We start from the raw sequence: 26,838 nt of genomic DNA, 5'->3' as shown, positions 1-26,838 counted from the left end.
CTCCCCCATTAACCTAGAAAATTACAGTGCTAGCAACATCTTTGTTAATTGCCTCTACACCCTCTCCAGTGCATTTGCATCCTATCTGCTTTGTGGTTACCAGAAAACTGAACCTGTGGCAATTTGAGTTGCATACAGTTGAAGAATAACCTCCCTGCTCTGATAGTCTGTGTTTGCGTTAATAATGGGAAAGCATTCCATATGCCTTTATGGCCACCTGTTGGCCTGTGCTCCATTTTAGGATCTGTGGACATATATTACTTTGCACTTCCTGGAGTGCTTCCATTCATTAAGTATTTCCTTCCTTGATTGCACTTCTTGCACTATTCTAAATGGGTTTTCTTTACCCAACTTTTTCTTATCATCTATAAAGTTGTCATCATGCTTTGGTACCAGATACTGATCAGCAGAGTTCCGCAAATCCAAATCACCTACTCACAAAAATGTCTCACTATCATTACCCTCTGTTTCTTGCCAGCGAATCAAATTTGGATCCAATTTAATACTCTTCCTTGCAACCTGTGTATATTTACTTTTTGATTACTTTGTTATTTTGAATGTTCGTTAAGTCTTGCTAAAGTCTGAAATTTGGATTGTGAATCAGAATCCTCTAAGTCTATAGCAAATACGTTAACTACACATGTGGTACAAGTCTTAGTGTTATCCTAATTTAATAAATCCCAAATAAGCGTGAATGCTTGACAATCCTCTGTTAGTATATTTGGCTAGTTTGTCCTATGCATCTTTGGTCAAATTTTCATGAGTTGGATGCTATTTGTCATGTGAAAATGTGGCATGCCTATTCTACAGTTACCAATGTCTCAACCCCTCTAGGATTGAATCAGTTGATTCTCGTTGACGTCTTTCAGAGAACTCTGAAATAACATTCATCATTGTCTGTTGTAAGACAGATCGCTGTTTCATTCTTATAAATAAGACCTGGTAAGAGTTTGTACAAATATTTCATCTGTTTACATTTTAGAAGTAAGGTCCTGTACTTGAATGCTATTTGGAAGGTTGTTATTAGGAAAGGAGGTTAATTGTTAGAATCAACAACCATCGAGTTCATTCGATTGCATTTGAGCTAATAGATAACTATGTATTTTGATTCCTTTCTGTTAAATATTTATTTCTATCATCTGTATATTGAATATTGGTTCTGGATCTAAAATTGAGAATTTTTTCTCCCCTTGTTCTATAGCCAGTTTAAAATAGTTTTCAGTCATAGATCAGATTAGTTTAAAACATAATTGTTCCATTTATTCAACATAAATCATGAAAATTCATGCAATTTTCCAGTTATAAATCTCAGAATCCTGGAAGAAATGTAGATGTATCCCAGTGGCATCTTGTTCTATGCAATTGGAGTCTGTTTTTTCAGTTCTATTGAGTTTAGGTTTCAGTTAAAATCTCTTTAGTCACCACCGTCTCTTAGGCAATCTCTTGGGTTTGAAAACAACTTGTTTCCTCTCATGGGTTTTTGGGTAGCTGATGAAACGTGGGGTCTGCTGACATTGCTGAAAATAGAAAACAATGAAAATTGTTCATGTACATGCTTCGATCAAATCTTTAGTGCTTTTTTCCTCATTGGATCTTTACATTGTTCTTTAGCAATTGAGTACAAGAGTTTTAAGTCTGAAAATTAAAAAATACCACATTTATAAAAATTTTTAATGAAATACATACTTGCTTCCTAGAATTGCCTCAAAGAAGATCACAACCTTGTCATAGGATTTGGAGGCTTGCACGCCTCAATGACCCGGAGAGCTATGTTGGCAGGAGTCAGGGCCTCGTGCTTTGGCTCTTGGTAGGGTCATCCATGCCAAACAGGTCAAAGGCTAGAGTTCAGACTAAGAGTGGTCCACTGGTCCTCTAAGTTCGGGATTTCAGCTCAGGGTTAACAACCCTGACTGCTCAAAAAGAAATTGTTATGGAAACAGCAATGAAGAATCCTTCTATACACACAGATGGAGGATCTTCATTGCTGCCCTAAATGCCAGCAGCGTAATGGGTAGTAAGTTAGTTTCTTGAATTGGAAAGATTTGAATGACTCCATTATGTGTCTTTATTTTCATAAAAAATACCAGTAGAAACTACTTTTGACATTGTCAGACACTTGAACGGAATTCATAGCCATTTGGAAAGTATTGCTGATGCTGATTAGTCATCTGTTGTATTTTCTTTTCTATTTCGTTTTCATTTTATTTTAATGTATTTATATTTTAGCCAATGCTATTCAGGATCAATAATGGTTGAGGAAGCCAATTTGGTCCATTTATACAGTACTTGCTCTAGTAAACAATTCAGGGCAGTTTCTTTTAACCTTCAGATTATTAAAATATTTATCTACATTTTTTGAAAAGGTAAATAAGTAACTGGACTGTTCAACTTAAGCTTTTTCTGTCAATTAACTTGGGAATCTTTGATCTGTACATTTCTTCAGTTGCTGTGTAAAATAACTAACAGTTAAAAAAAAAATCAGTTAATCCAGCTCTTTGGCTCTCCTGAAGTTTTAAACTAAATAGGAGAAATACGGTACTTGCTGTTATTTTAAAGGCATCCCTTCTTGTGGTAAGTTTTCCTTCAGGAGAATGGTTTCTCTGTATCAATCTTACACAGCCATTTGATATGCTACAGACGACTTCTTTGTGTTTTAAATTCAAGAGGGTTTATCAACTTCAGATAGCATCTTACATTTGAACTCGCAACCTCTATCAGAATATTGCTCTCCTTAATTCTTGGGGTGTAGTTCCCAGTCTCAACATTTCCAAGTAGAATCTGATCAAAACTGTTTTCCTCCATATTCTTGGTAAGACCAGTTTGACAGTGTATTTTTTATTTCAGTTGTATGAAAACAAGCCCTTTAGACCACTGAAGAATGCTGATAAATTCCCTATTTTAACTATAACCAGTTTTTATTATTTCCACATTCTCATGAACGTGCCTCCTACTCTCCAACTGACCTACACACTAGGAACAATTTACATGTCTTTGAGATATGGGAGGAAACCAGGCCACCTGGAGGAAATGCACATAATCATAGGGAGGATATACATTTGTACAAACCACCGTACTGATGGTGCCCATTGAATCTGCAGCTCTTGCTCTGAGGCAGTAACTCTACCTACATGAACAGCTGCAGTCCTTGGTGTATCCATTTTGTTAGATACAGAAGTTGCAAGTCAGGAAAATTGATGTCTTATCAATGTACATTTTTTTTGGAGTACAAGATAATTATGTGACTTTGGTTCCGGATATCCAGCTTTCCACTTTTTTTGGTTGGCCTTCCGTTTTCTTTGAGCTTGCTGAAACAAAATTATTCAATTTGTGCATTGCTACAAAGAACTTAACACTAGCAATCTGATGCTGTAACAATCTATCTTTTGGGGGGGGGGGGGGGAATCATGATTGTTGCAGATCTTTTAACCCTAATGTTAGTTGTTTAAAGTGTACTGAAGGAGAAAGGGATGCGGTGAAGCACTGGGTTTTGGAAAAGAGGAAAAAGTATCGGTAAAGAGAAACAATATATTTGGTAAGAATTGATTCTCATCAGAAAAGTTAAGTTATTTCATATGTACTTCAGGAGACTTTGTAGTAGAACAGGGTTGAGAGTATATGCAAACTGATAGGAGATTACATTAATTATTTACATGGTTGTAAATAAGATAAAAGCAGAGAGAGGGAATTTCAGATGTGTATGCAGACACAATTTCCCCCCTCACCTAATGAGCAAGGAAGCTTTGCTAGATGTAATTCAGGGAATGAAGTTGGATGGACGAAGAGTTACTTAGGCAACATTAAAAGGTCGAGAAAAGTCAGGGCTAAAATACATAACTGAAAGGAGGATAACAAGGGAAATGGAAAAGACTCTAGCCTAGGTGTGCTTGAATTAAAAATTAGAACTGAAAAAAATGAATGAGGAATTTAGAATTTAGTCCAGAAACATGATTAAGAGACACCTCTGAGAAGGAGGGGGATAAAGGACAATGAAACAAAGTTCTTGGAAAGATTGAGTTTGTAGCTTAAAAAGGATGAAATGTAGAAAAGCTCCCTGGTAGTAAATAGCTTAATGATCTGTAGACATCACATATGTAGACAAGCAAAACAAAAATGTAAAGACGTTTTTATGAGGTGGCGTACGCAGTGAAAGTTCGCAAGTTTGAAGTTTAAAAAGAAACAAAGTAGCATGAATCTATCAACTCAACCCATTCGGACTAACACTCATGCTAAAATTCTGAGACACTCAGAAACTCATCCAAAACAAATTCATTGGGTATTCAGAAAAGTATGGGTAAATAAAGGAAAGCCAGTGGGGAACTGTTAAAAGAAACAAATAGTGTTTGCTTGATCTTTGTAATTAATGGATTCAGTGAGAGTAATCTAGTTTGTTGGTGTTTATGGACAGGCATATGACAACAGCCAAATTAGTTCCCCTTGGTTGAAGGAAACATTGAGATTATGGATTGGAAATGGGCTATGGAATAAAAATTAAGAATGGGGTTGTAAATAGTTTTCCAGAGCAGAAGGGATGTACTGATGTTTTTCCTTACTGGTAGGGGAAATGGGACATCTGCCCTTTTTAATATGTGTAAATAATTTGGACTACAGTTATGCACATTGCTTGCAAATTTGGTATAACTTCTTAAAGTGTAACTTATTCAATAACTTATTGTAGTTAGCAATAAACTTAAAAGCAAATGGTTACTTTGGAATTTTGGTTGATAATACAATGCTGAAAAATTATGACAATTATTTTTGTATCATGGGCAGGAAATGAGATACTTAGGGATGTATGCCCCACTATTTTAAGGGATGCAGATGAGTTTTTAAAAGGCAGTTTATAAATTAGGATTCCAAATGCATTATGCAAACGTGAGACAGTCCAAATAAAAGTATCAAATTACTAGTACTCTTCATCTATGGATTTTCTTTTAATCCACTTTAAAGTCCTAGGAATTTTAACCTAATACACATATTCTTAGAATATTAATTGTAAATTGATCCATCGTTTAAGAATCTGAGTTGCTTAAATTGCAGATTTTTCCATACTAAACGTCAGAAACTATCTTTGAACCTCTGTCCAACTTGTATTTTGAAGTTCAAAAGCTTTGTTAAAGCCCCCTCTACTGGTGAGGATGGGAATTAAGGAAGTGAATCTTCCAGTAGAATGCAAGAATGAGGTCAACTCATTTTCTTCTCCCATTTTGGACCGGACCCAGGTAATCATGACTATTTATTAGGTCATTTGAAATTGAACTAAAATAATGTTTGCTTTGTGTTTTTATGAAGTAGAGTTCGCATAGATACTAAACTAGGTAGCACCAAGTCATCTATACTATTAATGCAAGCATTTTTTGGGTGGAAGGAATTGAATTTGAATTGTAAATAGAGCATTATAATTCTTTATATAATTCAGGTAAAGGAACACTGAAACCTTTAGGGAGCAGGTGAATTAATTAATCACTGAACATAATGATTTAACAGAGACCCATACATACTTTATACTTAGTAGTGACCTACCTACTCACTGCTGATCTATTCACTGTTGCTCTTGCTTACTGAATGTAAGAACTTCCTTTTCAATCCATGCTCAAGCTTCAGCAGGAATGGATGATATGAGAACCAAATATCTGGGGGGAAAAATTGAGAAGTTTGATAATCAGCTAAGGTATGCCCTCTAGTTATCAACCCCATCAAAATACCTCATGAAATACAAAAAATTCAAGATTTTGAAATCTTAACACTATTTAAAATACTAATGCCATTTAATCAAAAATTCAACCTGGAAGTTGGGGAGAGCAATGGTAAATGGAATTTGATCTAGGCAAGTGAGAGGTTAAGCTTTGTTGGTCATCTAATGTAGTGGATTGGCAGGGAGTAGTGTTGATTTATAGAAACAACCGTAGTCCTAGTTCATAGCTCCTTGAAAATGGATGGAGTAGTGAAGCTGTACAAGATGTTGGTTAGGTCACACTTAGAATATTATGTGCGGTTCTAGCCCCTGAACTATAGAAAGCACATGATTGGGCAGAAGAGATTCACTGGAATGCTGCTGAAATAAAAGGAATTTAGTTATAAGGAGAGGTTAGATTAGAATCAGATTTAGTATCACCGGCATATGTTATGAACTCTCAATTGAAATTCATGAAATCTGATTCTGAGATTAGATCCGCTAGAATTGTTCTTACTGGAATAAAGGAGGATGAGGGTAATCTGACCAATTTATAAAAATTCCGAAGTGCAGAGGGGTAACAATCATTTTCCAAAGGCAGAAGAATCTAAAACTACCAGAATGTGGAGAAACAAACCATCTACCATCCACCTTTGTCTGATCTCTGAGTTTAGACCCACAACAATGTGAATGGCAATTATATATCCTTTTGAATGTTTTTCTAAACAATTTGTTTAAAACAACAAAGGTAACAGACCACTCAACAGCAGTACGAGCAGTAGATTCAGACACAGGGAGAAAGAACCTAATTGATAACCTAACTTGTTAATTTTATTTTATTTGGGGTATTGCTACCAAGGTCAACTATTACTGAAATGTCCATCCTCATAATCTAGGATTGTTGTGATCCTTCTGTGAAAGACTGAATAAATGTTTCAGATTTAAACCTGGCAAGGATGAAGGAACAAACACTAGGAAATCTGCAGATGCTGGAAATTCAAACACACTGAAAATGCTGGTGGAACACAGCAGGCCTGGCAGCATCTATAAGGAGAAGCACTGTCGACGTTTCGGGCTGAGACCCTTCGTCAGGACTGGTGCTGCCTGGCCTGCTGTGTTCCACCAGCACAGCATTTTGTGTGTGAAGGATGAAGTACTTTTCTAGGTTGGGCTGGTATAATACTTAAAGGAAACAGGCAAGTAATGGTGTTCCCATGGGCCTGATATCTTTTTGCTACTTGACAGCTGAGTCTGCAGGTTTAAGAGGTCAGTAACTGAGTTAAGTACTGTAACTGTAGGAAGATTTTGTAGAGATATTGAATGTGTAGTTTGTTGGTTACAGTGTCAGTCAACTGGAGTACTTTGTCCTGATTGGTGTCAGGCTGCTCGAATGTTGCCAGAGCCATATGCAACCATTTGATGAAAGGTCAGTTACTAATTTTAAATCTAAAATTGGTTAACACAAATCCCTTCTCATTTAGTTACATGGAGTTTGATCACCGCAGATCATTGAATGGCCGAGAGGGTCAAGGGGCAAAGTTACTTGCTTTTGCTGCTAAATTGCTGTGAATTTAAGATTGTTAACCTATTTGTCACTTGTGTGAGATATCTCCCAAATGGGTTTCTAATGGTTCTATTTTTAATTTCAACAGAGGTAGCTCAGAGAAACGAAAGGAGAAGAGTCGTGATGCTGCCAGGTGTCGAAGAAGCAAAGAATCAGAGGTCTTCTATGAGTTGGCCCATGAACTGCCACTTCCACATAGTGTCACCTCTCACCTGGACAAAGCCTCCATCATGAGGCTCACTATCAGCTACTTACGCATGAGGAAACTGCTCAGTGATCGTAAGCTGTTTGTAATTCAATCAGCTAGTTATTTTAATAAATGCAGATGAATATTGTCTGCTCATTTGTGACTTGCATGAGATGTAAAGAGAACATGAGCTAGAAACGGAAAGCACTGTTCACAATCAGTTTTTATTTTCTATAGTGACTATTTAACATGCTGCACGTGTGAAAATATTAGCAAATTACTTTTATCTTTTAGTTCCTTAAACCTTTTGGAAATCAATGTACACTTGTCCATATTTTGATTTTTTTCAAATGATGAATTATAACAGAATGGAAATTAGTTCATGTGTATTATAAGTTCAGAATCCATTCAGGCTTGCATTGAAGTATGCTTCATTTATATGATAAATAAAAAAATCTCAACCCCAAGTCCAAAACAAGAGAAACAATTTTTTTTTAACTAATTACACTGCATAAATCTGAACTCACCTTTTAAGTGCTGCTGAAATTCCCACCCTTGTGCATGAGTGACTATTCTAGTGTAATTCTTGCTAGCTTCCTTTATTCCATGAAGTTGAGCCTTTCCATAACTTTGTCTCTGTTACAGATTTCTGCAAGTCCACTGATCCTTCTTCCTTCTGCCTTTTAACATAAAATGCCTTTAAGAAGATTGTTAAATCTGTTCATGATTATCCTGTCTCTGTAGTCACACCTCTACTTTTATAACCTTGGGCAAAGTCACTTTTCTCCATATCAATCTTTTGTGCCTCCTTGATTATCTGTGCATTTTTGATGTCTTTGATTTTAGTTTCCTGACATTCAAATGATATATCTCAAGCTACTTCACAGGGACTTTTTAAACTATAAAAGATCCCAAATAAATACAAATTCTTTAGTATGCAAGTCCTTTTGCTATCCCCTTGTCTTGCTCTGGTAATTGACCAAGAACTCAGTTATTTGGAATACTGATAAGTGCTTCAGGTAGCTTCATACGAAAGCGTGAGTAGTTCAGTTTCTAGTGTTGGATAGTGTTCAGCTGTTGTTTTGATCTCAGATATACAGATGTACAACTGTGTTTTCTCTGTACAATATGGCTGCAGAAATATCGCACCATATTGCACAGTGTATAACAAACTTTATTACAAGCTTTGATTAAAGTGTTCAAACTTTCAGCATATGGTGTTACATAAATGCCTTTCTTTTGTTCTCAAATCAGGCATTAAGTTTTCATGTTTGAAATTACTAATTGACTTGACAAAATAAATTTACTCTAATTTTTATCTAACATGTATAGGGGATGCTGAGGTGGAAGCTGACTTGGAGAAACAACTCAACAGCTTTTACTTGAAGGCTCTGGAGGGATTTGTCATGGTGTTAACACAGGATGGAGATATGATCTACATGTCTGAGAATGTCAACAAGTGCATGGGTCTCACGCAGGTATAGATAATTATGTTTGCTACGTGAGTACTATGTCGTTGTGATCCTTTGTACAAAGAAAATGGGAGATATGCTACAGTTTCGTAGTAAGATTTGTTCACCTTGGTAGTGTACAGTCATTGCTCTTGAATCCGATATTTTTTAGTATAAATACAAAACGCTGAAAGCATGTAGCATGTCAAGTAGCATCAGTAAGCCGAAAATCAGAATGCTTGCAACTGATTCTGATACCTGATCCAAATATTTATCTTGACTCTCCCCACATGCTTGACCCGTTCCATACTTTCAGCAGTTTTTGTTTTTTCGGAATTTCCATCAGCATTTTTTGCTCCAAATTATGTTCTTAATATACTGTTTTGACCATAATTATTAAAAACGATGTCTTCTTCAATTAGTTTACTAGTTGTTGCTAACTTCCCCTGTTTTAATAGCCATGTTTTAACTCTCCAGATTCTTAACTACCTATAATTATCAATATTTTTATTAAACAGTTTGAACTGATTGGGCACAATATCTTTGACTTCACTCACCCCTGTGATCATGAAGAGATGCGGGAAATGCTTTCACACAGACAGGGTAAGACAATATTAGTATTATAGTACTAAGTACACATAGTTGTGGCTTGCATCGTACATTTGTGTGATTTCTCTTTAAATACATTTTCATATAAATCTGGAGTAGCAGGCCACTTTGCCCCTTCAGCCTGTTCCATCATTCAAAAAGATCATAGCTGATCTCTTTAACTTCTAATGTCTATTCTCAATTACTGCAGTAATCTTTTGTATCCTTGCTACATGTCCGTAATTGAGCATTGTCGTATTGTTGGATCAAAACAAGGTGACATAAGAAAACTGTAAATACTCTAAAATTAGTGCAATTTAAAAAAAGTAGCTGTAACCACACGGTCATTGGTTAAGTAAATAATTCTTTAGATTTTCTAGTGTTAAATTATATAAATTTGCTTTGGCCATAGTATCCGGTTGAAGGTGTAAGTTTTATTGATGATCTTGAAATAAAATAACTGTGCTTATTTCTAGTCCATGGGCATTGAGGGATATGAGATATTAATTTCAAAAATTACGGAGCAAGGGATTTAAGGGAGATTTGATAGAACATAGAACTGTACAGCACAGGAGCAAGCCCTTTGGCCTGCAGTGTAGTGCTTAGCTAATTAACAGTAATCTCTGCCCAACTAAACTAAACCCTTCTGCCTAGACAAATTCGTATCCTCCCATTTCCAGCACATTCACATGCATGTCTAAGAACCTCTTGAACACCACCACCACCTTTAGAGAGCACATTCCAGGCACCCATTACTCTCTCTTTAAAAACAATGATTTACACATTTCCTCTGAATTTACCCCTTCTCACCTTAAATTCACATCAGATATTTACAACCCTGGAGGAAAAGATGCTGGCTTTCTACTCTCCGTGCCTCTCAGTCTTATAAATCTCTCTACCGCTGTAGAGAAAACTGTACAAATTTATCCAAACTCCTCTTGCAGCACATACTCACTAATCCAGGCAGCATCCTGGTAAGCATTTTCTACACCGTCTCCAAAGCCTCAACGTCCTTCCTATAATGCAGTGGTTCCCAACCTTTTCTATGCCCCACACCCCTAGGTTTGATTAATGTTCGCACCCCCTACAAAAGTATTATCACATTTGAAGATGATGAAGTTTAATTTCTAATTATTGAACCACATACAATACTGCGGGTGAACAAATTGAACTTAAAAAATAAGCTTTTAACTCTGCATAAAATGCAAATATAAATTGAGCAATTAGATTCTAATTTATTCAGAAAAAATTGTAAACAGTAAATTGATGAGACTCCTCAACTCTTAGGTGTAACTCTCAGTTAACACTGATGAGAATCCTCAACACTGACTTGGGCAGCGGGAGACTGGAGTAAATTTATGTCTCTCGACTCGGGCAGCGGGAGACTGGAGTGTGCTTGGGACAAACGTTACTACCACTTCTCAAGGTACACTGGCAGCTGGCTGAATGATGACTCGTGACTTGTCACTCACGCACACAAGTCACTCTTTGTTGCACCCCCTGAAATTCCATCTCACACCCCCTGGACCCCAGGTTGGGAACCCCTGCTATAAAGGGACAGCAAGAATGGAATGCAATATTCTACATACAATCTAACTGGAGTTTTATAAACGTGCAACGTAACTTTCCGACTATTGACCTCAATTTCTTGACTAATAAAGGCAAGATTTGAACATTACCTCTTTATCACCTTATTGGTTTGTGTAGCCACTTTCACGGAGTTATGACTTTGGACCCGAAGGTCCCTCTGCACATCAACATTAAGAGTCCTGCCATTAAATGTGTCTCTTTTCATTAGATCTTTCAAAGTGCAACTCCTCATATTTGACCACAGCTTTAGAGTATAACTTTCAATAGGATAGACAAGCTGTTCATAGTACTGACCATAACATTTTGGACAACACAAGGGGTGAATGAAAGGAAGAATTCCTAACTGCCTGTGACAGTGCTGGTATAAATAACAAATGGGATAGGCAGTTAAGGGAAATAATAAAAAATGAGTTATGATGTTATAAATAACATTGTTCCTTCACTATGACAAAGTCAAAATCCTGAAATTCCCTCCCTAATAGCATTGTGGGTATACTCACTCCACAAGGACTACAGCAGTTGAGAAGACAGCTCACCACTGGCATCTCAAGGACGGTTTGTGATGGGACAATTAAATGTTAGCTGAACCCATGAAGTCCTCATCCCCTAAATGAATAAAAGAGAAGCTGATGAATGGAAGTGATTGGATTGCACAATATGGAGTTGTTGGCCAAGTGGCCATCCCATGATCATATGAAATACTGTTTCTGTTACGGGAACATATTTCTAACTCTTTGTGGTATCTTAACTTAGGACTTTTGAAGAAAGGGAAGGATCAGAATACAGAGCGTAACTTTTTCTTGCGGATGAAATGTACTTTGACAAGTCGGGGCCGTACTGTTAATATTAAATCTGCAACATGGAAGGTATGAAATTTAATTCTAATCTCTAGATATTGTTAACTTTCTTGAATGAGCAGATTTGGACATGCAACCCCAAACAGCCAACTTAGTGATTTCTAAGAGGACATGAAATTACAAATGGATGTGACTATCTTAAATACAAACAACATGTTAGGTTAAACACTCTCCAACAATATCTGGGGAATAGAAGGTAAATCTAAAGAGAATAAGAAACTTCCGGTTGATGAAGGTACTGGATTCAGAAGCAACAGTTGGGTTTTTTTAATTTATATATGGACAGAATAATAATAAGTTTAATGTGGGCAAATATGCCACATGGGAGAAAAAAGCAAATAAAATATGAATATGTATACAATGGAAATAATAATGCAACAGTTTAAAGATGAATCTGCAATTTTAGACTAGAAGCTAAATAGATTCATTGGAGAGTAGGAATCAACAAAAAAATAAATGGATAATGGAAAACTTAGAATATAATTCTTGTAAGTAAAGTGTCCTATATTTGAAAGCTTCTGAATACCATCTCCATATCCTCCAAAGTGGAAGGTTAACGAAGTATAAATGAGTAAACACACCTGTAAACTTAACTCGAGTTTGAAAGGGCTTGATATGATACTCAATATATATCATCAGGAAGGAGGTAAAACTGAATTTGGAGAGTCAGTGTTAACTCCATTTTAAGTAAAATTGGGGTAGACCAACTTTAAAACTGTTCTTCCAGAGTATTTAAAGAAGAGTACTGCTATTAAAGTCACTGATTATTTATGAGGGTAAATTCTGCAAAGGTTTGGTGTTGCAGGAAGACAAATATTTTCAATATCCAAGTTAAAATAATTTGACAATTTAAGTACACAAATCCTAGCAACTTCCAAATACGGATTTGTCTTTTGTAGGTGCTTCATTGCACGGGACACATTCGAGTATACAAATCCAGTAATGAGCAGGCACACTGTGGTCACAAGGAGCCTCCTATGACCTGTCTGGTTTTGATCTGTGAACCTATTCCACACCCGTCCAACATAGAGGTCAAACTGGACAGCAAGACGTTTTTAAGTCGTCATAGCCTGGACATGAAATTCTCCTATTGTGATGAGAGGCAAGTTAAAAGAGTTAAGAAATAATGCTGTATATGTATTTGAGTCTGCTGTGTTTGAATCATTCTTAAGTTTTAGTCTAGATCAATAGTTCAATGGGTTTATACTTGTTCTTAATGGAAAAGACAGGTCTAACAGGTTTGGAAGCCTACTTTTGTATCATGAAGGTTTAATGCTGAGAAATGAATTTACAGTTTTGAATTTTTAGAGTTCAGTTAAATTAGACAATTAGGGTTTATAGATAATTTGTTTTAATTGGGACTGAAGAAAGTTGCTGTGTCCTGATATTTAAGTTGATAGGAATATTTCAAATATTTAGGCTGGTTCAATTCAAAAATTAACCGGCTAGCATGGAGTAAGTCTTCAAATTTAGAGAATATACAAAGAAAAATTATTATTGTGATTACCATACCTCTACGGTATTGCAATAAATGGCATCAAGAGCGCACATGACTGATAAGAGCAATTAGTAAAGGGGGGGGAAGAGCGTAATAGTGGAAACTAGTTCTGGCATTCATACTTCCAGGTTTAATAACATGAGCTTGTTCATATTTATGGATATCCATAAATCATGAATTCATAGCAGGTGTATTCTAAAGGAGCAGAAAGACAGGGATAAATGTAGTCTGAAATTTTGATAAGCTAACCACGCTTTACTAAATGACAAGGTTTCCAATTACAACTTTTAAAAGGAACTGAGTCCGATTAAAATCAGTAACATTATTTGCTTGGATGTCTTTCAATGACTGGAAGTCAGAATTATTAGCCTGGCGTTTATTGCTTATGTGGCTATCCACAAGGGATGATAGCCACATTATTAAACCACTGCAATCCAACTTTTATGCTTTAAACATTGGGAAACAACAAGGCACATCGCAGAATTGGGCAGATAATTCAGTATTTGGTATTTAAAAGTTCATTTTGAGAAGCCTCATTTTGACTAAAAAAGTCAAAATTGAATTTGGAAGAAAAATGACAGTGAAAGGAGTTTAAAAAGAAAATTCCAAAGGCTAGAACCTTGATCAGCCGGTCATCTTAGAAACACCAGTTAGTTTTAGTGATATAGGAATGTGAATCACTGGACATAATGTGGGAATGTATTCTGAAGTTCATCTTAGAATGTAAGATGCTATGATTGTGGATGAAACGATGTTTGTGTGCTTAAAATATTTATGCAAAATAAAACACTGCTCATGCTGTATGACACTTTAAAAGTTAAGCAGCTGCTGAGTGAAGACGGGCAACATAGTTTTGAGCATTATCAGTGTATTTGAGGAAACAGGCTGACTGCAGAAGTTTGAGGGAAATCACATTAATGAAGAAAGGAAAAGATGCTTAATGACAGATAACTGTGCAGAGGAGAGTCTGTTTTTAATTGATCAGGATAAAACCAGGGAAAAGCAGTCCCGACCAACAAGTTAACACTGGAAAATACATCTCAGAAATTGTCTCGAATACACTATTTTTGAATAAACATAATTCTGAATTGAAAGAAATGCAGTACTGCATTGTACAGCGCACCAAGGCAATTTTCTCATGTAGTCCTTTAATCTTCCTTGCAGAATAACAGAGTTAATGGGTTACCAACCAGAAGAATTACTGGGTCGTTCAGTCTATGAGTATTACCATGCCATGGATTCAGATCATCTGACCAAAACACATCATGACTGTAAGTATACTATTTGGGTAACTTCTTGCTGTTCTCTTTCCTCAATATTTATTGATGTATGGATCAGAAGATGACAAAAATATATTATCAAGTACCTATATGTCACCATATACAGTGGATTCCAGTTAATTGGGACACATCTGGAACAGTACATTTTAACCCTGTTGGCCAAAGTTTCATGGAAATAGTTAAAAAAGTTATTTTAAAAAAAAGACAAACTGCTGTTTAACTGAGTAACTAATTATGCATTTAAATGAAATACAGAATAAATTAGACTACCAAAGCAACTACAATATTATAAAACTATTATTTCATAATGGTTATCTACAAGAGCAATTCATGCAATATTTGCTGCTGTGTATGGGGTGTTTTGGGAGGAATTGCACCTCTGGTAAAAGGTTTGTTGTGTCCATTCTGGGGCAGCTTACTCACCTTTTGTCCCCACTGGATACTCAGCTCTCAACTGTGTCTCCAAGTAGCTGTTTTTATGTGACAGCAGCCATACCCCAGAACACTGCTTCGACAGGCAGCGTAGACCAAGTGACGGTAGCCAACGGGCCTCATACCCTGGTGAAGTAGGGTGTCCTAGCACGTGAAGTCAGCTCTGATGGGCTGAGCGGATGAAATCAACAGTGAGATCCAGTGGCCAGGAAGCCGGTTCTGCAATGCTTCGTGGAGAGCAAAGGGCATGATACAGCTCAGAAGTAGTCATGATTATCCACTGCAACTAAGGAAGACCCCAGTTTGTGATGACTGGTAACATTAGCCCCAGACTTTTGTGGTCAAGAGTGCAGTACTGTCCTAGTGCAATGGCATTTCCACTTTAAAAACTCTCCAGCACAGGTTTCATTGTCATCATCAGATACGACAGGCAGCCAACACATTGCTGTGTTGATTTGATTGACTGTAAGTAAACAACATAACACCTAGTGCAGATAATGGACTGCCTACGTACAATGCTTTTAATGATCGCATCTTTCAAATTTTTGTAGTTCCTATCTTGTTGAAGTAGTGAAATTGTTTCATTTTTACTCCCAGCTGTTTCTGGCATCTGCAAGCCTGAATGCTTGAAACTGCAGTGAGCAAAACAGTTCTAAATTGTCTTACTACTTATTTCATGCTAGCTATCTGTGACAAAATCATTGCTTTCTGAACACACATACACACAGCCGATACTATTTAAAAACTGTTCGCTCTGAGCAGCTGTAGTGGCTAATGGCCACACAAGGTCATGCAACTGACGCTGCTTAGAAATTATTCAGCAACATTTTTCTGTCCCAATTAATCAGAATCCACTGTACCACCCTAATAATAATTTTCTTATGGGTATTCTCAGTAGAACAATGAAATATAATAGAATCAATGAGAAACAAATACTGACAAACAACAATGTGCAAGGGAAGACAATCTGTGCAGATATTAAATAAATAAACTGACTTAGTTGTGGAGTCCTTGAAAATGGGTCCATAGGTTGTGGAATCAGTTCATTGTTGAGGTGAATGAAGATAACAATGGTTCAGGAGCCTGATGGGTGAAGATAATAGAAACATAGAAAACCGACAGCAAAATACAGGCCCTTTGGCCCACAATGCTAACCAAACATGTACTTACTTTAGAAATTATCTAGGGTTGCCCTTAGCCCTCTACTTTTCTAAGCTTCATGTACCTATCCAAGAGTCTCTTAAAAGACCCTATTGTCTCTGCCTTCACCACCGACACCAGACTGCCCATTCCACGCACTCACCACTCTCTGCGTTTTTTTTTTAAAACTTACCCCCGACATCTCCTCTGTACCTACTTCAAGCACCTTACGACTGTGTCCTCTTGTGTTGGCCATTTCAGTCCTGGGAAAAAGCCTCTGACTATCCACATGATCAATGCCTCTCATCATCTTATATGCCTCTTATCAGGTCACCTCTCATCCTCCGTCGCTCCAAGGAGAAAAGACCGAGTTCACTCAGCCTATTTTCATAAGGCATGCTCCCAATCCAGACAGCATCCTTGTAAATCTCCTCTGCACCCTATAGTTTCCACATCCTTCCTGTAGTGAGGTGACCAGAACTGAGCACAGTACTCCAAGTGGGGTCTGACCAGGGTCCTATATAGCTGCAACATTACCTCTTGGCTCTTGAACTTAATCCCACAGTTGATGAAGGCCAATGCACTGTATGCCTTCTTAATCACACAGTCCACCTGTGCAGCAGCTTTGAGTGTCCTGTGGGCTCAGACCCCAAGATCCCTCTGATCCTCCACACTGCCAAGAGTCTTACCATTAATACTATATTCTGTCATCATATTTGACCTACCAAAATGAACCACCTCACATTTATCTGGGTTGAACTCCATCTGCCACTTCTCAACCCAGTTTTGCATCCTGTTGATGTCCCGCTGTAACCTCTGACAGCCCTCCACATTATCCATGACACCCCCAATCTTTGTGTCATCAGCAAATTTACTAACCCATCCCTCCACTTCCTCAACCAGGTTATTTATTAAAAATCACGAAGAGAAGGGGTCCCAGAACAGATCCCTGAGGCACACCACTGGTCACCAACTTCCATGCAGAGTGTGACCCGTCGACAGCCACTCTGCCTTCTGTGGGCAAGCCAGTTCTGGTCCACAATGCAAGGTCCCCTTGGATCCCATGCCTCCTTACTTTCTCAGTACGCCTTGCATGGGGTACCTTATCAAATGCTGAAATCCATATAGACTACATCAACTGCTCTGCTTCATCAATGTGTTTAGCCACATCCTCAAAAAATTCAATCAGTCTCGTAAGGCACGACCTGCCCTTGACAAAGCTATGCTGACTATTCCTAATCATATTATGCCTGTCCAAAAGTTCTTAAATCCTGCCTCACAGGATCTTCTCCATCAACTTACCAAACACTGGTCTGTAATTTGCTGGGCTATTTCTACTCACTTTCTTGAATAAGACAACATCTGCAACCCTCCAATCCTCTGGACCTTCTCCTGTCCCCATTGATGATGCAAAGATCATTGCCAGAGGTGCAGCAATCTCCTCCCTTGCCTCACACAGTAGCCTGTGGTATATCTTGTCCGGTCCTGACGACTTATCCAACTTGATGCTTTCCAAAAGCTCCAGCACCTCCTCTTTCTAAATCCTTTTCCCATAGTGAATACTGAAGCAAAGTATTCATTAAGTACCCCCGCTACCTCCTCTGGTTCCATGCACACTTTTCCACTGTTACACATGATTGGTCCTATTCTCTCACGTCTTATCCTCTAGCTCTTCACATACTTGTCAAATGCCTTGGACTTTTCCTTAATTCTGCTTGCCAAGGCTCTCCTAATTTCATTCTTAAGCTCCTTCCTGCTAGCCTTATAATTTTCTAGATTTCTATCATTACCTAGTTTTTTGAACCAGTTTTTTCTTGACCAGATTTACAACAGCCTTTGTACACCATGGTTCCTGTACCCTACCATCCTTTCTCTTTCTCACTGGAACGTACCTATGCAAAACATCATGCAAATATCCCCTGAATATTTGCCACATTTCTGCTGTACATTTCCCTGAGAACATCTGCTCCCAATTTATGCTTCCAAGTTCCTGTCTGATAGCTTCATATTTCCCTTTACTCCAATTGAACATTTTCCTGACTTGTCTGCTCCTATCCCTCTCCAGTGTTATGGTAAAGGAGATAGAATTGTGATCACTATCTCCAAAATGCTCTCCCATTGAAAGACCTGACACCTGACCAGATTCATTTCCCAATACCAGATGAAGTACAACCTCTCCTCTTGTTGGCTTATTTACATATTGTGAAAGAAAACCTTCCTGAACACATCTAACAAACTCCACCCCATCTAAACCTCTTACTCTAGGGAGTTACCAATCAATATTGGCGATATACTGGGGAAAGTAAAATCTCCCATCACAACAACCTTGTTATTATTGCATCGTTCCATAATCTTGTCACCCTATTTGCTCGATGTCCCTGATACTATTGGATGGTCTATTAAAAAAAAAGTAAAATTATTGATCTTTTCCTGTTTCTAACTTCCACCCACAGAGACTCAGTAGATAATCCCTCCATGACTTCCTCCTTTTCTGTAGTTGTGACACTGTTTCTGATCAGCAGTACCATGCCCCCACTCTTTTGCCTCCCTCCCTGTCCTTTCTGAAACATCTAAAGCCTGGCACTCTAAGTAACCATTCGTGCCCCTGAGCCATCCAAGTCTTTGTAATGGCCTCAACATCATAGCTGCAAGTACTTTTCTTGAACCTGATAGTGTGGGACCTATACCTACTATACCCATTTCCTGATGGCAGCAGCATGAAGAGCGCTCTCTGGAGGCAGTATACATCATCAAGGACTTCTACCATGCTTTGATCTTTTCTGGTGGAAAACGTTTTCCACCATTTCACCCATATGCCTTTAAGCAATGATGGTATCTATTTCAGCTACATGCAAATCTGGCCAGTTAGATTTCCAAAATGGTTTCTGTGAATAGCTTATAAATGCAGGTTCTCCTCATACTCATGAATGTTACAGTAAAAAGCCAGGTTGCTTTTGATTGTGAAAGCCTTACTATTAGCTGAAGAGGCTTTTTTGACAGCTTTACCACAATTAATCGTGACTGTTTTTTCCTCAAGTGTTTACTAAAGGCCAAGCCACTACAGGCCAGTACAGGATGTTAGGCAAGGAAGGTGGTTATGTTTGGGTTGAAACTCAAGCCACAGTCATCTACAATGCAAAAAATTCCCAACCTCAGTGCATCGTTTGTGTGAACTACGTTTTGAGGTAAGGATCTATAATAAAAATATAGTAATTATTTTTGTACATGGTAGAAGGATTGTATGTCCTTAATAACTACCGGTAAACATTTGGAAGGATAGGCCTATAAATGTTATTTCCATTGTTTCTGTGTACATACCCATTAATACAAACATTAGGAGGGATGAATTGAGATCATTGTAATGCTGAGTGTATTCCTTCCTGAACAAGTTTGCCCTAATTTTGACATAGAATGCGTGACAAAATCTGGAAAGTGACAACTTAATGTACTATTTTTAAAAAATGCAGAAAACTTGTCTTTCTCAAGTTGTAGCTTCTTTTGAAAAGATGTGAAATAGGAGCATCTACCTTATAGTGAATCACAGGATAAATATTCTAATATTTCTTACAGTGGTCTAGTTGAAAAAGAAGTGGTTCTTTCACTGGATCAGACAGAGCGTGTACCAGTACCTGCTGATAAGTCTGAGGAACCTACTAAAACAGCTGATCAATCGACAAATGAAGAGGCCAATGATCTTTTTGACAAACTGAAGGAGGAACCAGAGGCTTTGACTCAACTTGCACCTGCTGCTGGTGATACAGTTGTCTCGCTGGACTTCAGCCCCTCAGGTAGGAAGTTATCTCCATGCATACTGTGTTTTATTGATTTTGAATTCTAGCCACTCATTTTGTGAGTAGACATTTCTTTCATAAATAGAAGCTGATTAAACAATGAAATATAAAGCTCTCAGAGCAAGATTCATTTCAACTTTTCTTTATGGTTCTAAGGAATAAGTTTAACAGATTTGCATTAGTATTGAAATACTCTGTTTTGAGCAAATTTTGATAAACCAAAGATAAATATGTAAAGGCTACGGCCATTCCAAGTGCTGAGAAGTATTGAGAGTTCCAGCCTGATTAATTTTCTTTCCCAACAGGCATCCTTGTTGCACAACATTAGTTTACCAGGGATGTGACAGAGAAAAAGGTATTTTTGATAGTTATTCACTGGATGAAAAGGAACAGACCTATCGTGTGCTATGAGGTAGATAGTAAAGGCTATATCACCTCTCAATTTTACACCACCATTAACCAAGATCATAGTTCATCTGATTTTGACTTCATTTTCACTTTGCTGCTTAATCCTTGACTCCATTCTAAAATAAAAATCTCTATCCTGACTTTGAATATATCCAATCATTCAGCCTCTGCATTCTCTGTAGTAGAGAATGCTAAAGATTAATGGCCCTTAGAAGAAACTACCTTAATTGAGTAGGCTGATGGGTTTCACGCATTCTCTCAACATCTGTCTTATCAAGTCCCTAAGAATTAATATATTTCAAGATCACCTTTCTATGTAAGAAACTCCAGCGAGTGTACAAAGTACAGGTTGAGTACCCTGTGGGGCGGAAAGTGTTTTGGATTTTTCCAGATTTTGTGATATATAATGAGATAGCTTGAGATTGCTGTCAATTCTGACTGACTCTTTGCACTACAGGTAAGCAGTTTTTGTTTTACACTTACTCATCATACATACAGTATTTACTTAGCAGCTGCACTGGGCAAATAGCCATTCAGCTATTGAATAACAAACAACAGCAGGCTTTCATTTATGATACCGGGTTTACAGTATACTTTACTTTTATTTTACTATGTTTTTTAAGGTTTTATTGTAAGCTATAAAAACTAATCCGCATTGTAGACTTGTTCTGGTGTTAGATTTTCATGATCAGCAGACACTTTAAAAATGTAATGTTGTGCATTTTCTTACATTTCTGCAACTAGCCGTCTGAAATTTCACAATTTGCCTTCAACTTCCATTTTGTTGTGCTAGACCTTTTCTTGTTTCATGATCAACATACCGTTAAGTGGCATTATGTTCACTTTGATGCTGACGAGACACATGATCGAGATCTTCATTTTTCACTTAATGCATCTTATCAATTTTTCATTCATTTCTGTTCATTACATATGTGAGGTCACTTCTCAGAACTGTCTGATGCGTAGAGACCTGTGCATCATCTGGAAACATTCCCAGTGCCTTGTGGAGTTTTCCATTCATGATGTCATGTCAGCATTCAAAACAATCTGAATTTTGGATAAGGGGTAGTCAACTTGTATATGAATGGACTATAGTCTTGGTTTTGTTACCTTTGATAGCAAATTATACTCTGAAAGGCCGAAATTTTTTAACTTGACAATTGTGCTCTAAGCATTACAAGAATGGCACATGTATGGCTTCTGGTTTGTTGTGGCAAAATATCATATACATTTGTCATCTAAGCTCATTATCATATTTAAAAACAAAGACAATGTAAGTATAGGTTACAGGGGATCACCTATTTGGGTGGAAACTTGAGCTTGTCAGTGGCTCCACTGTGCACATCCACAATACAAAGCACATAGAATATAGCTTATTTAATCTTCTTTGAACTTTATAAAATGTCTCCTGTCAAGGGTTCATTTACAGAAATTGGAATTCAAATTTTGTCAGTGATGTCCTTTGGAATTCTGTAGCATTGACTTATAAAGTACTTAAATCATTTACAGACATTTTCCAAAGATGAAGTCACAGACATCCATCAACATATTTAACAGTTTGCTTGAGAAATTAATATCAATCAAGGAATGAGAAAGGGTTAATTAAAACTTATAAGATTCAGCTTCAGCAGATTTCTAATTTGTGTCTTCATTGCTCAAAATATTACCAATAACATGAGTTTATACTAATGAAAAGATTTTAACGTAAATTTTCTTGAATTAAGAGGGGAACAGTAAGTTCATGAAGTCTAAATGTAGCTGAAATTTTGTTTTAGATTCAGAAATGCAGCAGTTTGATGATGTCCCTCTTTACAATGATGTCATGTTGCCCTCCTCCACCGACCGGAAGACAGTAGACCTGGCACTTTCACCCCTCCCTCATCCAGATACAGCAAAGCCGTTATGCAGTAGCACAGAGTCGTCCCTGAATTTAGAATCAATGATCAAACTTGAAACGAACCAGGAGCCACTGGAATTTTCATTTACCATTCCACAAATGAATGAACAATCAAGCAGCACTTCCTGTCCTTGCGGCAATCAGAATTCAACACAAGTAAGTGTTCTTCAGCAAACTTTTCAAATATGTCATTTTATTCAATTCCTCTAAATTTGTGTCAGAACATATTGTAACGGCTAAAAAGGAACTCTACATTTAGAAATCTTCACTGATGTATTTTTTGAAATGAAACATGCACACATGTATCTTCAACCATTACTGTGCTGCAGTTAGGTTGGATATATTTAAATTCTACGGTTTGACTTTATTTCCCTATACAAGAGATGTTCATATTTTTGTTCACAAATTCAATAGTAATAGTACTTTTATTAATTTCTTAATTTGTTTTTACTCCATCTAATCATTATTAATTATCTTCACAGCCAAGTAGTACTTCACCCTACTGCTTTAATGTTGATGCTGACATTTCCAATGAGTTCAAACTGGACATAGTGGAAAAGCTTTTTGCAAATGATCCAGAAGCCAAGAATCCCTTCTCTGTTCAGGTATGACAAAATACCTCTATAACGAATTGTATTCCAAATAATGCCAAAATCCTAATAGTACATTACAGATTCAATGGGCCAAATGTCTTATGGTCTAAGAAAACTCAAAACATCAAGGTACATCAGAGTAGTCCAGAAAGTTCCTGAACATTCTTATTGTATAACCTACCAAGCCAGCTACTTGAGCACACTTTTAGTTAAGGTACCCTGAGTCACATTTAATTCAAGTTTTTACTTTGAAAATATAGAATATTTATTGTGAAGATGGAATTCAGAGAGATGGTTCCTGTTTTTGTAATTTCATTTCACAATAGAGATAATTATGAAATAATTAAACCAAGATATTTTGAATTAGATTGATGGTGTGTATTTAGTTTGTCTATTTTAAGCCAAGGGCAAATTTGTGCCAGTCTTAATATATTTAAATTGTTAATTTCTCCAGGATATTGATAACTTGGATTTGGAGATGCTGGCTCCATACATCCCAATGGATGATGATTTTCAGCTACGATCACTGGACCAACTATCACCACTTGCTGATTCTCCAGCCACACCTCCCAGCGCACAAAGTTTAAACAATGTGGTTGACATCTTTCCACAAGCGGAAAGATCTATTAATAACACTCCACACAAGAATATGCAAGCAATAAAGCAGGTGGCTTTAAAGATTGAGCCTATGGTTGCAGTTAAGTCTTGCATACATACAAGTGAAATGAATAGTACCCAAGATTCATCATATTGCAAGGACAGCAGCAGAATGACTTCACCCATCCGACCTGGAAGAAAAGGACCACTGTCACAGCAAAGTGATACTTCACATTCACCGAGTCCTGTATCTCCAGTGAAGGCATTGCTTAATTATAGTAAAAGGTAAATTGATTGATCGTTCTCAGTATTTACTTGTTGAGGAATTGATCCCTTCTGCATGTAGTCAGATGATCACAGTTTTGGGATGGTAATATGTATGTGCACCTTTGCAAAATGTGTACAGATTTAATTTGTATGGCTTTAATTACAGTCAGCCAGCACGTGAACTGAGAGAATTACACATAATATGCAGATCAGAAACAGATTAATTGGCTCAACCATTCCTTTTCACAACAATCATTCCTTGTCAAGCTCATCAAGTTTCTTTCTAAATGCATCTATACTATCCACACTCATTAATGAAAAGTGTTGTTTTGAAGCTAATATGTATATATTAAACTGGCAAAATATATTATTGACAAATCTAAATTTGCTGTTCAGCATAAGTGGAAAAACTCAGTAGACAGAATTGCAACATTTCAAAGACCTCAGTTCAGGTCTTCACATTCTCTATTCAACAGAGATCCAGTTAGTTCATTCATCCTCAATGAACATAAAAAATGGATGAGGAAGGGAAAAAGATATGAACTAATTCAAAATACCATGTCTTTGTCTAGCACTGGCCATGAAACTCTGCCGTAATTCAATCTGTGACACATTTCCCTATGCCCACCCCAAAACAAATATTACCTTGGATGCTGTTTACTTATTTTATTTACTGAAGTACTATTCTCTGAAGGTCTTTTAAGATAATATACCAGTTTCTTCCAACTCATTTAAGCCAGTGATGTGGTTAATTAATAACTGTATTGTGCATGCATTGTGTGTGTCAATAGGTGATTGTGGTTTCTTTGTGGTTTTCTGGGGGCTAGTATTCCTAGCCTACTCTTAATATGTATTTGCATGCAGTGTATAATTTTTCCACTGTGTAAAATTCAGCCTTTACTGAGTAAAAGGATTCACTGCAAAATTTGTATGGGAAAAAGGAAATGTGGCAGTATAGTAAAGCTAAAGTTTGTATATGTGTATAGTGTATTCAAAGAAAATGCAGAGGATTTTATAAGTCTAATATTGTTGTATATTTAATAATGAAATTGCACTAAAACTGTTCTGGTTGCTTGAAGGTCTGCAAAAGGAACATCTCCAACTGAAGAGACAAGTCCTCATCCAGTGGCTTTGCACAATTCACCCAGGAAACGCAAACTGGAAAATGCAGCTTCTCTGTTCCAAGCAGTTGGAATTGTATGTGTACTTTTAACCACCTCTTGATAAATTTGCTGAATTATTCTGATTCCTTCCACACAGTGTGCTTTATTGGGGTTTCAGAAGGAATAAATACTATTGGACAAATGTAGTATGTCTCTACCATAGCTAGAATGGATTGAGGTTATAAAGGAATGGGAAAAATGGAAAACAAGTTGGTGACAGAAGAGGTAAACAGGCATTTTGTGTCAGTCTTTACTGAAGTAGATATAAGGAACCTTTCAGAAATAGCTGTTAATTGAGAATTAGGAAGTGGTACTGAGCAGGCTGATAGATCACTGGACTCTAGTGGAATTCATCCCAAAAGTTAATGGGATTGTTAATACTTGCTTTCAATTTTCTGGATTCAGTGGTCGTTCCATAGATTGAAAAACAGCAAATATAATTTAGTCAAAAAAGGTGACAAAGTAATAAACTACAGACCAGTGGTTTGTAGTGGGGGTGTTGTTAAAATGTTATAATGGGACATTTTTATTTAAATACTAGTAATCAGGTAGATTTCTAGAAGCCACTTTCAGGTACTGCATCAAAAGTTATGGTGGAAATTAAAAGTAGTTTGTATTTAAGATAACATTTTGACAGACATACAAACTCCTTACAGACAATAGTGGGAATCGAATTCTGATCAGAGAATGAGGTTTCATTCTTGTCTCTCTCTCTAAGAAGTTTCCAAGTTGTCCCCATGACTGCATGGGTTCCTCCAGTTGCTCTGGTTTCCTCCCACATTCCAAAAATGTATGGTTAGAGTTACTGAGTTGGGGGGCACACTGTTTTGGCACTGGAAGCGTATGTGACGCTTGCCGGCTGCCCCCAGCACAATCCTTGGACTGTGTTGGTCATTGACACAATACAATGCATTTCACTACATCTACATATGACACATAAAGCTAATCTTATTTTATGGCTAATGGTAGACAGGTATGTTTCTGGTTGCCCACGGAAATAATGGTGGGTTTCCACTTGCTCCAGTTTATATTAATGACCTGGATCAAGGCACTGTATATGGATAATTATTTAGATGAACGATTATATATAATAGACCATTTTGGCAGGGAACAAATAGCAGGTGTGTTATCCAAATTGTTACAATATCTTTGAATATTTAGGACAGACACAGGTAGATTCTTGATAAGCAAAAGATGAAAACTTACTCAAAGTCAGCACTTACACAATTGAAAACAATTGGTCATGGAGCAGATTCAGAATGCCAAGTGGCAATTTCCTGAGTATGTTATCTTTGTAAAAAAAAATTTACAGTAGCTAAACTAACTTTGTCTCATCTCGTTCTACTGAATGGGGTCTGAAGCCTAATTTAGGGGAAATAAATTAATTGATATTTGAATTGAAATCAGTATTATCATAAATCAAAAACTAACAATAATTGTGCTAGGATGAATTTATAGTATGTGGCAACCTTAACCATTTATACATCTAAATGGAACTGGATTAATAAAACTCATAGGTGCAGATCCTCTAAGAATATTGCAAGTACAGTGCAACTAAAAGAATAAATTATTTGTTACTGCACTAACCAATTTAAAGCCAAAATGTAGATTTATAGTTATTAATCATGATTTGTAATGGAACCATCAGGGTATTCCATTTATTGCATGTAGTTCTTGACTTCGACCTGTGGTTATAGGGTGATTTGTATCCATTTCTATAAATATAGTCATGGATATTGATCTGCGGTAAAACAAACTGCAGATGATAGAGATATTTAGTATCCAGACTAAACTTAATGATTTTTAAAAATTGGGTTTTACATTGGTAGGTTGTAGTGGAATGAAATAGCTGATGGGAGACTGG

General features: G+C 37.0%; 1 protein-coding gene and 1 long non-coding RNA gene across 3 annotated transcripts in view; one reads left to right on the top strand and one right to left on the bottom strand.

Moving 5' to 3' along the window:
• The window catches only part of hif1aa (hypoxia inducible factor 1 subunit alpha a), a 42,810-nt gene that overhangs the window by 11,422 nt on the left and 4,550 nt on the right, over nucleotides 1-26,838 (top strand). For both annotated transcript variants that reach the window (XM_073039525.1, XM_073039526.1), the window contains exons 2-13: nucleotides 7,324-7,514; nucleotides 8,755-8,900; nucleotides 9,392-9,476; nucleotides 11,805-11,917; nucleotides 12,808-13,010; nucleotides 14,571-14,677; nucleotides 19,296-19,443; nucleotides 19,829-20,046; nucleotides 22,233-22,510; nucleotides 22,837-22,959; nucleotides 23,402-23,829; nucleotides 24,891-25,008. In XM_073039525.1, coding sequence (XP_072895626.1) covers nucleotides 7,324-7,514; nucleotides 8,755-8,900; nucleotides 9,392-9,476; nucleotides 11,805-11,917; nucleotides 12,808-13,010; nucleotides 14,571-14,677; nucleotides 19,296-19,443; nucleotides 19,829-20,046; nucleotides 22,233-22,510; nucleotides 22,837-22,959; nucleotides 23,402-23,829; nucleotides 24,891-25,008 — 2,158 coding nt within the window. The remainder of the gene's footprint in view (nucleotides 1-7,323; nucleotides 7,515-8,754; nucleotides 8,901-9,391; nucleotides 9,477-11,804; nucleotides 11,918-12,807; nucleotides 13,011-14,570; nucleotides 14,678-19,295; nucleotides 19,444-19,828; nucleotides 20,047-22,232; nucleotides 22,511-22,836; nucleotides 22,960-23,401; nucleotides 23,830-24,890; nucleotides 25,009-26,838) is intronic.
• The window catches only part of LOC140724847 (uncharacterized), a 57,378-nt gene continuing 31,774 nt past the window's right edge, over nucleotides 1,235-26,838 (bottom strand). Inside the window, exons 2-3 of the long non-coding RNA XR_012098197.1 lie at nucleotides 5,521-5,630; nucleotides 1,235-1,517 (exon numbers count right to left, since the gene is read on the bottom strand). This is a non-coding gene — a long non-coding RNA (uncharacterized lncRNA). The remainder of the gene's footprint in view (nucleotides 1,518-5,520; nucleotides 5,631-26,838) is intronic.

Source organism: Hemitrygon akajei, chromosome 3 (assembly GCF_048418815.1).
Source record: "Hemitrygon akajei chromosome 3, sHemAka1.3, whole genome shotgun sequence".
NCBI lineage: Eukaryota > Metazoa > Chordata > Chondrichthyes > Myliobatiformes > Dasyatidae > Hemitrygon > Hemitrygon akajei.
Note: the sequence above shows the minus strand (reverse complement) of the source record. Positions and strands in the feature narration are given on the sequence as shown.